Below are 16010 nucleotides of genomic sequence, written 5' to 3' on the forward strand. Positions count from 1 at the left end.
CTGAGCACGTGACCTCAACTTCTTTGGTGGACCATGGAGAGGCCTGTTCTGAAGGGAACCCGTCCTGTTATACCGCTGGATGGTCTTGGCCACCGTGCTACAGCTCAGTTTCTTGGCAATCTTCTTATAGCCTAGGCCATCTTTATGTAGAGCAACAATTTTTTTCCGATCCTCAGAGAGTTCTTTGCCATGAGGTGCCATGTTGAACTTCCAGTGACCAGTAAGAGAGAGTGAGAGCGATAACACCAAATTTAACACACTTGCTCCCCATTCACACCTGAGACCTTGTAACACTAACTAGTCACATGACACCGGGGGAGGGAAAATGTCTAATTAGGCCCAATTTGGACATTTTCACTCACTTTAGTTGCCAGCGGTTTAGACATTAATGGCTGTGTGTTGAGTTATTTTTAGGGGGGACAGCAAATTTACACCGTTCTACAAGCTGTACACTCACTACACAACATTGTAGATACAAAGTGTCATTTCTATAGTGTTGTCATATGAAAAGATAGAAGAAAATATTTACATAAATGTGAGGGGTGTACTCACTTTTGTGAGAATACTGTACACGTGGCCTCTTGGCGGGTAGGCTTTAATGCCGAGAGGCCACGTATGAACAGTCCTATGTAAACACAAAAACCAAATGTGCTGAGAGCGCGTGCCCTGCACGCTCCCAACGCAGTCACCGGCGGGGACTTGAAAGCTCCTAAAGCATACTTGCAATTGGGAGCTTTCCAATCATGTGACTGCTGTGACAGCCAATCACAACGGTCACATGACCCGAATTCCCACCGCTGCCTTCCGGCATCTAGAAGTTCTTAAAGGGCTGGGCGGTGGTGGCACCAGGATGGTGTTAAGATCCTCTTGGAGCCCAGCCTTCTAAACAGGGCTGTCTTAATGAGAGGGCACACCTGGGCACTGCCCAGGGGTCCTAGCTGCATGGGGGGGGGGGGGCTGTACTTTCCCCAAAGCAGCTGGTCCTTGACCCCGGGCTGCACCTCTACATCCCAGATATGCCCCCAGCACTCTGACCCCTCTACACTCTAGATATCCCCTACCTCCTACTTGATTTTTGTTTATCTGCACTGTCTCCATTGTAGGGGCCCCAGAGCATTACTTTGCCCAGGGGCCCATGATGCTATTAAGACAGCCCTGGTTCTAAACACGTCTTTTATGAAGCATAATGGTTAAACAGGTAGAGGTAGTCAACCAATGCGTCTGTCCTATACATGGCCATGCCAAATGGATGGAAGGGATTAAAAAGCAGCCTGTGGGACCCAGATGGAGAACATGCTGACTGAGGAGCATTTCAGTATGGTGGATTTTAGGTCCAATAAAATCTGGTGATCCTTTACTGATTAAAAAATCAAAAATCTGGTAGTCCTTGTGCTTTTAGTACAAATACAGATTTGCAACCGGCGTTTGTGCAATTTTTTTTATATGAAGAAAACAGATTTACAGCAGAATTAAATTCACTCCATTCTGGCAAAATTAAATATAAAACATCTAAAAAAAGACAAAAAAAATAATTTATTGCAAAATAAGCCACCTTTGTTTTTGCAATTCTAAAATCTTTGAATTAGTAAAGTACGTTACATTTTGAATATACTTAATATTTTTCTACAAGGGCTGTTTCTGTACCGGTTTTTAAAATCGTGTTGTGGACTAAAAACATAAAAAACAAATTAAAAACAAAAAGAAAAAAAAGGGAAATCCTCCCGCCTCATTTCAGGCACATCTGAAGCATATATATATCATTTGGTTTAAAACAGAAAAAAAATAAAAAACCTTAAAATAACTTGGAGAATTACATTCGTCTGTATGCATTTCCCTCAGGTAGTTAAAAAAAGGTTAAAAACATTTAAAAACGTCTGTTTACATTCATACATTTTAAATGTATCTTGCTTGTAGTGTCCAAGCATTTTTTTTCCCTCCCAAAAAAAAATAAAAAAATTAAAAGGCTTTTTTTATATATATAGAGAAAAATCGGTGATTTGATTTTTGTTTAGAAATTCCTTTATGATAAGCGATCACAGACAGAGACTACTTTAAGTAGCTGTGGCACCATTTTAACCGTGTCACTGCTGGATAACCGCGCTGTGCGATTTGCTCTGCAAGGCAACAAACGCGTTCTCCCCAACATTATTACTTTAATTTTTTTTTTTCTTTTTTTTTTCACTTTTTTTTTTAAGAAATCTTTACAAACTGTAATGTTTCACAGCTACAATTAATTTATAAACAAATTAGAAATGACGCCATTGAAATAAACAGAGCAGAGAGAAAACGTTGGGTGGGCTTTAGGCGCTGCCGCTAGTGTTGAGGTTTTAGTCAGTGTCCATTGTGAAGTTTTTTTTTTCTTTTTCTTAGTGTTTGTCTAAACAGGATATATATGGAGTGGGTGGGGGGGGGGCGGGGACTACATTCATTCTTTCACCAGCCTGTAGATGTGATGTTGTGCTCCGTGTTCACTGTTTGAAACTTCGAATACGCACGCCATGCACAGTAGTGTGTCTTGTGTATCCCTGTTTGTTACCACCTTGAGAAAAGGAGAGAAAGAGAACTGTTAAATGGCAATATGGTACAACATTGTGATAAAGTAGCGATTGTAAAGACTGATAAAATACCTTTGGTGTGCAGCGCCACCTGCAGGCCCCCCCTAATACTTACCTGATCCCGATCCAGCAAAGTGCAAGAGAGTTGAAGCTCTCCTAGGTCTCTCTCCCCCTCATTGGCTCTTGTTGCTGTCAATCACAGCCAGTGATGTGCATGAGAGCCGAGGCTTTCCCTGGTCTCTCTCTCCTAATTGGCTCTCACTGCAGTCAATCACAGCCAGTGTGTGCATGCGAGGCAAGGCTCTCCCAGGTCTCTCTCCCCTCATTGGCTCTTGCTGCAGTCAATCACAGCCAGTGATGTGCATGAGAGCCGAGGCGTGCCTGGGCCCCTCTCTCCTCATTGGCTCTCGCTGCTGTCAATCAAAGCAAGTGAGGAGGGAGCAAGGAATGGGACTGAGCCATGCCCCCAGCTCGGCAGAGAACATGCACAAGTGCCCCCAGAGGAAGCAGTTTGCTTTGGGGGCACGCAGCACTCCGGGAAGAGCCCAGAGTGCTATTGGGCGAACCAAGAAGAGGAGGCGGCTCAGCAACACCATTACACAGAGCATTTAAGTATAACATGTTTATTATTTTAAAAAGGAAAAAAAAAATGTCCCCTTATAACCACTTTTGGGATTAAAGGGGTAGTAAAGGCTGAAGGTGCATTCTTTGCATGAAGATAAAAAAACCTTCTGTGTGCTCATCCCCCACAGCCCCCCACCCCCTAATATTCACCTGAGCTCCTTTCTCAATCCAGCGATGTGCACGAGAGCCTCGGCTGCCCCAGAAATCTCTCTCCTCATTGGCTGAGACAACAGCACAAGCCATTGTTTCCCACTGCTGTCAATCACAGCCAGTTAACCAATTAGAAGAGAGCAGGGGTGGGACAGAGCCACAGCGCTATGTGTCTATTGGACGCCTAGAGCAGGAATCTAGAATGCACCATACCAGTCTACTATTGGGGGCACTGGTCAAGGGGGAGGAGCCAGGAGCGCCGGAGCCATGAAGAGGAGGACTGGGGTGACAAAACCACTGCTCAGAGCAGGCAAGTATGACATATGTTTTTTTTGTTTGTTTTGTTTTTTAAAGCCAAACCTTTAATACCACTTTAAACTCTCAAAAAAATGTAAAATAAAACTGACAGGTAGGATTTTAAGATCACAGATACCCCATTAGTCTCTTCTGTCATAACTCCCTGCCTGTCAGCAGCTCAGCCTACATTTAAGACACTGCTCTGTGCCATGATGATGCGACCCCTGGGAATGACGTCATCGCACCCTGGCCAATCAAGAGGCTGAAGAGTCCGACCCTGAAGGAGGACCAAGAGGAGATGGAAGCGCCTCCGACAGTGATAGCTCTGGAGGGGATCATTTGGCAGGTAAGCCTGCGGCCAGTATATGCTGTGCATACATTAAAAAGGGACAAAGCTCCTAGGAGGAGATTTTACAGGTATTAAAACCGTTAAATTCCACTTTTACGTTTTAAAAAATTACGACAAACGGCCCAGTTTGTCGCCAACACCGCTCCCTCCCGGCTCCGGTATAGTGATGTGGTCTATGATGAAGAAAGGAGCAATGGGTGAGCGCTGGATGGGCAAGTGTCGGTAGGTTGTGGGGTTTAGGCTTTTTCAGGAATGGTTGGGATTCAATAGTGCATTTTGTTATTAATGAAATTTCATACCAACAAAATAGTAAAGTTTTCCAATACGCTGTTCATCATGTACTTCTCCGGTAAGTGCTTCAGCTTGTGGATAAAGTTTATCATATATTCACACATGGGGGAGCGGTTTATCCTATACACGAATCGGCCGTTTTCAAACCTTGCATATTCTGTCTGTAAAACACAAAAAGGAAGGAAAATCCAAAAGATGTATATAAACGGTCAAATCCAATCATCCCAGGCATGACCCCACAAAAAACGCACACCGTTCCCTGGTATGTGCGACACACGTCATCACGTACCTCCACTTTCTCCACCACTTGTTTCCCAAACGAGCAGACTTTAGTTGAGCAGGTGATGGTCATGTTTTCCGAGCTTTCGTACTGACTCGTTACACCGTAGAAGGCCCCGGCATCGTCCTGGATATTACAGTTCAAGTCGGCCTGTATGAAGAGGGCAGAATTCATATTTAGTATCAGCAACGGTTTCAGATCATCGCAATAGCTAGCATGAGGTTTTTCTAGAGTAGCAATCTCCTTGTTCAAAGAAGACTGCTAGATATGTAGTTAGTCCCTTTGTAAACAGTGGAACAGGAGTTTATTGCTTGGGGCTGTACAGTGTCTCCCAAGCGGCCTGAATATTTAGGGAACTCCAGCCAATCCCTGGGGAGGTGTGCCCAGAAGGTGGAGGGAAAGCCCATAAATATTCTGAAGCCTGGCAGCCAGGGAACAGAGTTTCAGGGTCCAGCCTTATGGAGGAGATCCCTGTGCTGGGGGCCCTGCCCCTGAAGCAGAGAGACAGAGGAGCCATTTTGACAACATTGGGGTCCCAGCTGGGGGGCCTACTGAAGAGAGCCTGGATCAGAGACTGTGTAGAGGCAAGAGAGTGGGTGTGAGGAGGCCCAACTATTCTAGGACTGAGTACTTGATCCTGCCTTTTGCTCACTATGCGAAAAATCGGCCGAAATTCGGTCGTTTATACAGTTAGTTCGTTTTTCGAACAGTTAATGGGCACAATATCGATAATCGTTGGGACGTTTTTGAGGTAAAAAAAAAAAAAGTGTGACATTATATATATATATATTCATATTCCAAACAGGTGCGGTGAACAGCACAACGGTTCAGGATAAAGTGCAAAGCAAATCAGACAAGCCCAACGGTCACATATAAAAAAAATATATATATATATATATAGGCAAAAGTTCCAAGTGGCAATAGTTTCGGGCAAAGTTATACATATAATTTTTTATTGCTTTCAACTAGCATGCAAAGGTCTGATTTAAAGATCAATTCTTATAGGAATAGTACTATATATATATATATATATATATATATATATATATATAAAACATTTATTTATGATTTTATACAAAATGTGACTCCATTAAGTGATTATGTTTTATCCTAGATCTGGAGTAAAGCTTTTAATCTAAAACACAAGATATACAACTACGGCAGCGAAGAGTACCAAATTCATGCGCAGTAGTATTGTAGTACCATGGTTCTGGTCAGCAGGGGGCGCGGTGTGTCCATTTCATATACCGGTACAGAATCTTTGAGTTCTCTATTGTTTTATGACGAGTTATAAAGAAATGCAGCCTTGCCGGTCAAAGTTCATAGTCTGAGAATAGTGTAGAAAGCTAATCAAATGTTGAAGGACCAGCAGTACACATTTATATTATAAGTTGTTTGTACACATAGTAGGTGAGGAGAGACCTTCAGTGTAGTGCTGGAAAAATACTAAAAAAGGAGCCGATATCCATAAAGGGATTGTGATAAGGAAGTCGTTCTGGTTGGGTGTAAGTGGGGTAACGGGGTAAATGCATCACTATGTGTCTCCAAAGGCCTAATCTTCATAATGGGATGTACAAGAACTGTAAACTTTTTTCAAAACTGAACTCCAGTAAAACAAGAGACTGAATGTTTTATCTTCTGCACTTGGGTATATCTTTATACTTTTTTGTTGGCTTTGGATGGAGCAGGAAAGGGTTTAAACCTGTCGGTTGATTTTGTGCCATGTCCTGCTGGGGAGATTTCATGTCCTAAAAACACAACACGTAGGAGGAAGAAATCTCTCCGTAGTGAAGGGGAGGTCTCTCAAACTTTCCCCCCCCCCCCCCCGAGAGGAACCCCTTGAAATTATTTTCCAATTTTGGGGAACCCTTGCTAAAACCAATATCTTGTTGGTCAATGGGAAAACTGTTCCCTGTACAGTGGTGGTCAGAATGCACCCGTACAGTTATAGCAATTTCTGGTGTCAGAAGGCCTTGAAACTACGCAGGTTAGTTAGCCACAGTTCAAGGAACACCTGGCAACCTCTGGAGGAACCCTGGTTGAGAATGGCTGCTTTAGAAGTTGCTAGGGGTTCATTATGCTGTAGCTAATTGACCAAGTACCAGGTCAAACGCCACTTGGCAGAGCCAGCAGCATGACCAATGATTGTTTTTTTTTACCTTATACCAACACGGAAGAGGGAGGGATGCCATTCCTCCCATGGGTCGCCCATGCATGGGCACTCTCCCTACAGGTCGCCAACGCAAGGGGCGTTCTCCCCCATCACTGACCGCCAACGTAAGGGGCGTTCTCCCCCATCACTGACCGCCAACGTAAGGGGCGTTCTCCCCCATCACTGACCGCCAACGTAAGGGGCGTTCTCCCCCATCACTGACCGCCAACATAAGGGGCGTTCTCCCCCATCACTGACCGCCAACATAAGGGGCGTTCTCCCCCATCACTGACCGCCAACATAAGGGGCGTTCTCCCCCATCACTGACCGCCAACGTAAGGGGCGTTCTCCCCCATCACTGACCGCCAACGTAAGGGGTGTGCCAACGTAAGGGGTGTTCTCCCCCCTCACTGACCGCCAACGTAAGGGGCGTTCCCCCCTCACTGACCGCCAACGTAAGAGGCACCCGCCCCATTAACCGCCAAAGTAAGAGGCACCCGCCCCACTGACCGCCAACGTAAGAGGCACCCGCCCCCCTCACTTACTGCCAATGTAAGGGGCACTCGCCCCACTGACCGCCAACGTAAAGGGCACTCGCCCCACTGACCGCCAATGTAAAGGGCACTCGCCCCACTGACCGCCAACGTAAAGGGCACTCTCACCACTGACCGCCAATGAAAGGGGCACTCTCCCCACTGACCGCCAATGAAAGGGGCATTTTCCTGCAAACCCTTAACTGAATTTATTTGTGCAGGTTCTTCCCAGACACAAACTTTTTACCCCGGGGAACCGTTGAAATGTTCGAGAAAGGATGGTATAAAATATTACTTCCATAATGAATTTGACGATAAAATAAAAATTTGCCATGAAAATCTTGTTTCTGTCCCATCGCGTCTAAAAAGATGTTCTCTTAAAAGACACAAAAAGCCGAAGTGGGCTAAAAATACCCCAAGTTGGTTAAAAAGTAGTGGTGGGATTTCTCATGCTGTGGTGAATGTCCTACACAAAGAAGGCCGTGTGCTGAGCCATAGGACTGCATGCTGTACATCTCGCCTATGGCCCAATTACGGCTCTCTGCCATTACCGGGTAATTGCGGCCACAGCACATCTCCCACTTCTTTTGATACGAAGACACTTTACACAAAGACAGCTGATGGGCAATTTATACAGACAGAAATGGAACACCATTTAAAATGTGTTAGATTCTTCCATGCTTAAGACATATTGATTGATGGGGCTGCCCATGGCGTCTATAAAACACACATCTGGTAACCTGTAGAGTGCGGGCGAGCTGGGAGGAATCGGGTGATAATGACTGTTCTATCAGAGAGAGATGGGACATAGCGGACCCCACACACCTCCACCGAAATATAACCCAGAATCCAATGATGTTATGGCGGTCAGTGCAACCTGCTACTGCTCTAATCCCATACATTAACCCTCCATTGGCACCCTCCGAACTGTGGTCAATGTGTCACCTGTAGATCATGGTCAAATACCAATGATTGGGAGCAACTAGGATAGGCTGCTGTTGATGTCATCACTGCGCAGCATGATCAAGAGCCCCTCCTACCAAGTGCTAGTAGACAGTTGGCGGCAAGGGGCTAATAAAACTATGGATGGACTGGATGGACAGAAAACACAAATCGTTTGGCAGTTAAAATGGCTCCCATGTATGCAATACACGTCTGTTGTTTGCTTGGAGTTCAGCTTTAAAATAGAAATATGGTGATTAGGTTTTGATAACCATACTGGGTTACAAACTTTAGTTTGTTTATAAAGGGGTAAGACAGACATCATAAACCACCTGTACCAGTATCAATACTACCTGCTAGTTTCCCACATCACCACACATCCCAATACATGCAGCCCTGTCTTCCATGAGCAAGTCGTTGCCTATCTTAAGATCACCACACAGGTCTAACCATATACTCTGTAGCTTGATAACGCTGATCCTTGCATTATTTCTGTTACTGAAAGTCCTGTTCCAATACATCTGGAACAGGACTTTCTCTAAGTAGCATACCCAAGGTTCAACACAACTGGAACACGACTTTCAGGACGTATGTAGCATGCCCAAGGCCCAACAATGCTGAAATAAGACTTCAGGATGCATGTAGCACGCCCAAGGCCCAACAATGCTGAAACAAGACTTTCAGGACGCATGCCCAAGGCCCAACAAAGCTGAGACAAGACTTTCAGGGCGCATGTAGCACGCCCAAGGCCCAACAATGCTGAAACAAGACTTTCAGGAATCATGTAGCATGCCCAAGGCCCAACAAAGCTGAGACAAGACTTTCAGGATGTATGTAGCACGCCCAAGATCCAACACAGTAGAACAAGTGGATGGCTGCCCACTATAGTAGGTACAGTGGTCATCAACCCTGCCCTACAGGGCCCACTAACAGGCCAGGTTTTATGTATTACCATGGGGAGATGCAGTCTAGAATACTGCAATCACTGAGCAGCAAATGATATCACCTGTGATGTATTTCAGTTATCTTGCAAACCTGGCCTGTTAGTGGTCCCTGTAGGACAGGGTTGATGACCACTGTAGTAGGACACTCCAAAAATCGTAATTACCAGAATAGGAGTAAAGACATCAAAGCACCAGAATCCAAGTGAGATCTGGTAACGCGTTTCACACTAAAGGAGCACTTATTCATAAACTTTCTAAAAGGGATATTATGTGGCCTGACCTAGAGCGGTGCTCAACTTCTGCTGGACCTTCAAGGTTCAACACAGCTGGAGCAGGAGTTTTAGGATGTATGTAGCTGAAACTGGATTTCCAGATTGTATGCGACATACCCAAGGTACTAAATGGCTGGAACAGGACTATATGGATATGTAGCACGCACAAGGTCCAACACAGCTGGAACAGGATTTACAGAGCGTATGTGGCAAGCCCAAGGTCCTACACAGCTGGAACAGGATTTCCAGAGCGTATGTGGCAAGCCCAAGGTCCTACACCGCTGGAACAGGACTTTTAGGACGTATGTAGCACACCCAAGTTCCAACACAGCTGGAACATTGCTTCCAGGGTGTACCTGGCATGCCCAAGGTCCAATAAAATGAAACTAGGATTTTCAGGGCATATGTAGCATGCCCAGAAGACAACACAGCTGAACACGTCTCAGTACTCTTGCACGTCTCAGTACATCGATAGAACATCCAAGCGCCACAAAATGTTAAACATCAAGCAATTTATTTCATCTGCATCTATTGTACCCAAAGTAATAAATAGAGATACTATATATAATATCCATTTATTATGATCACAAATGTTTTTACGGGCTTGAAGTCCTCTTATCAGTGACCCAGCGCCCACCAGCAGTGTTTGAACCAGCCAGTATATCAGTTAGGAGCATGTATGTGAGCGGTGCTGCTTTTTTTTTCGGTTTGTTTCATTTCAATTTTGTATACATATTTTATGTAATAGTGAGGTTGCATCTAATCACCTTTTCTATTTGTTAGGATTTTGCACCGCAGTCTAAAGGCCGCCCACCAGTTTTCCATATAAAAAAAAAGTCAAATTCTTCCCTGCATATCCCTCACATGATTTTACTGCCCCAGCAACAGTCGGCTTCTTCTGCCAAACATTGAGGGCAGTAAAACTGAATTAATAATTGAAAAGGCTCCTTGTCTAAATGATATTTCCCAAATAAGCGGTACTACATCAAAGAATCTTGATAGGTTTCTCTGATTGCAAGAGGGCCGCGTATTCAGGAGCATCCTGTTTGCAATTCAAATTCCTGCAAAACAAAGAATCGATGTTCTGTTTGTAGAGCTCACCCCACCAATCGCTTCATTTATAGATGGTTGTATAAATTACTCCATTTTTATTCATGACTGCACAGCTCCAAGAGAATGTTTTGCATATAAAATAATACGTTAACGTTTTACAGACTGAAGAGTCAGAAAATACTTTACAGTTATTTTCCATCAAGACTGGAGAATTAGATTTTTTTTCTCCCTAATACTCATCAATAGTATCAAAGCATCCAGGTAATCCTCTCTGAGATAGCAGTGATGATGACAGCGTCGGTCCTCATGTATCTCGTAAGACATTTCCTTTCATTCTTCTGAGTGAAAGCTGAAGTGTGGTTGCTTTGGGCTACTGCACTTTGATACATCAGAGCCATACTGGCTATGTGCCAAATGTCAGAACTAAGGAGTCATTCTCCCTCCACAGCGGTCAATAACAATCAGCTTTTCAATCCGACTGATGGATTAAGAAGAGGCGGCTGCTACAAACCGGGGGAAAGAAGAAGAGGCGGCTGCTACAAACCGGGGGAAAGAAGAAGAGGCATGTGCTACAAACCAGGGGGAAAGAAGAAGAGGCGGCTGCTACAAACCAGGGGGAAAGAAGAAGAGGCGGCTGCTACAAACCAGGGGGAAAGAAGAAGAGGCGGCTGCTACAAACCAGGGGGAAAGAAGAAGAGGCGGCTGCTACAAACCAGGGGGAAAGAAGAAGAGGCGGCTGCTACAAACCAGGGGGAAAGAAGAAGAGGCGGCTGCTACAAACCAGGGGGAAAGAAGAAGAGGCGGCTGCTACAAACCAGGGGGAAAGAAGAAGAGGCGGCTGCTACAAACCAGGGGGAAAGAAGAAGAGGCGGCTGCTACAAACCAGGGGGAAAGAAGAAGAGGCGGCTGCTACAAACCAGGGGGAAAGAAGAAGAGGCGGCTGCTACAAACCAGGGGGAAAGAAGAAGAGGAGGCTGCTACAAACCAGGGGGAAAGAAGAAGCGGCTGCTACAAACCAGGGGGAAAGAAGAAGCGGCTGCGACAAACCAGGGGGAAAGAAGAAGCGGCTGCTACAAACCAGGGGGAAAGAAGAAGCGGCTGCTACAAACCGGGGGGAAAGAAGAAGCGGCTGCTACAAACCGGGGGGAAAGAAGAAGAGGCGGCTGCTACAAACCGGGGGAAAGAAGAAGAGGCGGCTGCTACAAACCGGGGGAAAGAAGAAGAAGAGGCGGCTGCTACAAACCAGGGGGAAAGAAGAAGAGGCGGCTGCTACAAACCAGGGGGAAAGAAGAAGAAGAAGAGGCGGCTGCTACAAACCAGGGGGAAAGAAGAAGAAGAGGCGGCTGCTACAAACCAGGGGGAAAGAAGAAGAAGAGGCGGCTGCTACAAACCAGGGGGAAAGAAGAGGCGGCTGCTACAAACCAGGGGGAAAGAAGAGGCGGCTACAAACCAGGGGAAAGAAGAGGCGGCTACAAACCAGGGGAAAGAAGAGGCGGCTACAAACCGGGGGAAAGAAGAGGTGGCTACAAACCAGGGGGAAAGAAGAGGCGGCTGCTACAAACCGGGGGAAAGAAGAAGCGGCTGCTACAAACCGGGGGAAAGAAGAAGAAGAAGAGGCGGCTGCTACAAACCGGGGGAAAGAAGAAGAAGAAGAAGAAGAGGCGGCTGCTACAAACCAGGGGGAAAGAAGAAGAGGCGGCTGCTACAAACCAGGGGGAAAGAAGAGGCGGCTACAAACCAGGGGAAAGAAGAGGCGGCTACAAACCAGGGGAAAGAAGAGGCGGCTACAAACCGGGGGAAAGAAGAGGCGGCTACAAACCAGGGGGAAAGAAGAGGCGGCTACAAACCAGGGGGAAAGAAGAGGCGGCTGCTACAAACCGGGGGAAAGAAGAAGAGGCGGCTGCTACAAACCGGGGGAAAGAAGAAGAAGAGGCGGCTGCTACAAACTGGGGGAAAGAAGAAGAAGAGGCGGCTGCTACAAACCAGGGGGAAAGAAGAAGAAGAGGCGGCTGCTACAAACCGGGGGAAAGAAGAAGAGGCGGCTGCTACAAACCAGGGGGAAAGAAGAGGCGGCTGCTACAAACCAGGGGGAAAGAAGAGGCGGCTACAAACCAGGGGAAAGAAGAGGCGGCACCAAACCAGGGGAAAGAAGAGGCGGCTACAAACCGGGGGATGAGGGGTAGCCGGAGTCGCTGAAGGTGTTTAACCCCTGGTTCTCCTCCTTCTTGGAAAACCGATCACAAATAGTGAAACTGGGGTCTTTCACTTCTGAAAAACGTACGGTATCATGCGGAGTCCCTCAGGGATCTCCCTTGTCGCCCGTATTGTTTAATATCTATCTTCGCCCTCTCTTTGAAATCATCAGTAACCAGAAATTACTTTACCACTCCTATGCAGACGAAAAAAGGATCATTCTGTTGGACAAAGAAATGCCTCACTCTAATAGATAACTGGATGACAAACAGTTATCTTAAACTCAACGGTTCGAAAACAGAACTTCTCCTGTTTCACGCCAACCGGAAAAATCACCCCGCGTCAACATGGACTCCCCCAGCCATTCTGGGTAAAACTATCACCCCTAGCACCAAAGTCAAAAGTCTCGGAGTCATTTTCGATACCTACATGACAATGGATGCACAAATAGGGTCAGTAGTCAGCGGATCCCACTATCTGCTGCGCCTACTACGCAGACTCACGCCCTTTATCCCGAAAGAGGACATTGCAGTCATGGTGGGAACAATCATCAATTCCAGACTGGACTACGCAAATACCCTCTATCTAGGACTCCCCAAATACCAAATCACTCGTCTGCAAGTCGTTCAAAATACGACCGCTCTACTAGTGACTGGGAAAAAACCATGGGAATCAATCTCACCTTCACTAAGATCCCTTCATTGGTTGCCAGTAAAAGACAGAATCACTTTCAAGGCACTCTGCCTAATACATAAGTGTATTCAAGGCAACGCCCCCCAATATCTATGCGAAAAAATAAAAGCCCATAACCCCAATCGCATTCTGCGATCCACCAATCAAAACCTCCTCCAGATACCCAAAGCCAGATACAAGTCCAAAGGAGATCGAAGATTTGCAGTCCAGGGACCTCGCCTGTGGAATGCACTAACAACCACCATCCGACTGGAGTCGGACCACTTGGCCTTCAGGAGAAAGATTAAAACCCATCTCTTCTGAGGTCAAGAGGTTCCTTACCCATGAAATGGATGCAGCGCCCAGAGGCGATTCAGTTCGCATGTGTTGCGCTTTACAAGTCACTCACTCACTCAGGGTTATCAACGTCAAACCAGGGTAGGTGAGGGGGGTAGGTAGCAATTTCTAACCGGGGGGGGGGTAACAATTTCAAACCGGTTGGGGGGGGTGGGGAAGGGGACTTCAAACCAGAGGAAGGTAATGGGGGAGCGACTCCAAACCAGGGGGATGGGAGTGCCTTCAAACTGGGGTGGGAGACAATATGGGGGGGGGGGGGGGGGTAGCAACTTCAAACCAGGGTGGAAGGAAGGGGGAGCTACTTGTATACGATAAAAAAAAAAAGGAAAAGTGCACCTACAAAGACTACCAATTAAAAAAATATAATATTTCTATATTTTGTCCAATAAATGTATATATCAATGTGGCAAAGGGAGACCCCCCACCCACTCAGGGTGTGTCCCCAACATCACACAGGTCACCGACCCCCCCTAATTACTCCCCACAGCACACCCAGAAAAACCTTGTGTTTTTTTTTTTTTTTTAACTGAGGAGGTAGCAAAATCAAACCAGGGATGGGGGGCGAGAGAGTTACTCTAAACCAAAAAATGGGTGGGGTGTGGGGTGCTTGGAAGCAATTTAAAACCGGAGATGGGGGGAGGAGCGACTTCAAACCAGAAGGGCAACTCAAAACTAGAGGAAAGGGGGCAACTCCAAACCAGGGCAAAAAGGGGGGGACGACTACAAACCAGGGGGGGGGCGCAACACGACGCCAAACCAGGGCAAAGGGGGGGGGGGAGGGAGCAGGAATCCAAACCAGGGGGAAGTGACTCAATTTTTTATTACGGATACAGTACATCAAGCCTCCTGTCACTGCAGTGAGAAAAAAGGAGAGGAACCACTAGGGGGCATCAAACAACAGGGAATCCTATTGTCATTACTATACAAGTCTCAACAGGATTTAATGAGAAGTAGAAAACGATTGTTTTCTTTTGCTTCTGACAAAAATAGCACAAGTCAAAGTCAGTTGTTTCAGTAACCGTCTGAGGATTTTACAGGCGAGCCTCAAGTTTTAAATGTGGGCAGTTAAAGCGAACTTGTCAAGACAGAAACTAGGGCATATATAATATATTGCGCACACACTTTACGTAAACAACGAACTTCTCTTATTTGGCCGCATATGGTCCGTTAACCCCTCGACGCTCGCATAATGCATATGGGTGGGCTTTCATGCCCACACACCGCACAAATGCATCCAAGAGTCTGGTCTTTGATCATTTAAATTCAAAGTGCTCCAGCCACACAGATCGGGAACGTCTCTCCTCTGTGCGCTCAGATGGAGGCCGGGGACAGGGTGACGCAATGCTTGGCAGGAGTGCTAATGGTTTGCCGAGACCCCGCTCTAAGCTGGAGTGTCCCTAATTAAATGTAGTGTTTCTGCTGCTAGGCTGTGACCAGCCTGAGCTTTGTTTACATCTTCTGGACTCTGCTGGTCCTTCTCAGCTTAGGGCATTGATTGCTTCTGTCTGCTACTGTTGAGCCGGTTCTAATTACTCGTCAGTTATAGAATTATGAATATCTCCCTGGCCAAAACTATCAGTTTGTTCAATGGTGTGGATTGGGGGGGGGAGATGATAAATGTTTGCAGCACCTTTCCATACTGTCCAGTAGGTCATTTCAGAGGAGGGGTAGTCAACCTGGGCACTCCAGCTGTGCCGAAACTAGAAATCCCGTCATGCCCGGGGCTTTCTTGCAACGTCTCATAGGGCTAGTAGTTACAAAGCAGCTGGAGTGCCGAGGTTGCCAACCCCCTGTTGTAGAATGTTCTCTCTTTTTGGGGGGCCTTGGCCAGGGCATGTGCTGGAGGCCCAGAAGATGGGTGTCTGTAGACATCTGCAAGGAATCTATGCTGGAGTATTGAAGACGACTGCTGGACAGTACAAGGATTCATTGCCCATAAATCAAAGTCCCCAGGACAGCTACCAGAGGGTCAAGAGTCAGACAGATTATAGAGATCCACTGGTGCTTACAAACTGCCACTGCTCTTACAGGGTCACAGATCGGTCTTGTAATTACTAAGAGACTGCTTTTAAAGGGCCCACTACTATTAAAAAAAACACGGTCCTATTTTTGTAAAAAAAAATTAGGTATCCCGAACTGTTAAATCAAAAATGTGTCAAACACAAGGCCCACAGGCTGAATCTGGCCTGCCAGGCCGTTTCATGTGGCCTTCACACCCAGGAATGTTTTCAGCTGGAAGGTGGCAGAACCCCTGAACTCTGTACACAGCACACAGCGAACCCTGCACACGCCACACTCCTGAACCCTGCACTCTGTACATAGCACACTGCACACTCCTGAACCCTG

The 16010-nt window shown here is 46.4% G+C and overlaps 1 protein-coding gene across 3 annotated transcripts in view; it reads right to left on the reverse strand.

The window, feature by feature from the left end:
- Nucleotides 1-2159: 2159 nt before the first annotated feature.
- Nucleotides 2160-16010, reverse strand: part of TEAD1 (TEA domain transcription factor 1) — a 130422-nt gene continuing 116571 nt past the window's right edge. For all 3 annotated transcript variants that reach the window (XM_040327941.1, XM_040327940.1, XM_040327939.1), the window contains 3 exons: nucleotides 4556-4696; nucleotides 4275-4427; nucleotides 2160-2539 (listed from right to left, as the gene is read on the reverse strand). In XM_040327941.1, the coding sequence (XP_040183875.1) occupies nucleotides 2426-2539; nucleotides 4275-4427; nucleotides 4556-4696 (408 nt within the window). In that variant the 3' untranslated portion in view covers nucleotides 2160-2425. The remainder of the gene's footprint in view (nucleotides 2540-4274; nucleotides 4428-4555; nucleotides 4697-16010) is intronic.

Source organism: Rana temporaria, chromosome 11 (genome assembly GCF_905171775.1).
Source record: "Rana temporaria chromosome 11, aRanTem1.1, whole genome shotgun sequence".
NCBI lineage: Eukaryota > Metazoa > Chordata > Amphibia > Anura > Ranidae > Rana > Rana temporaria.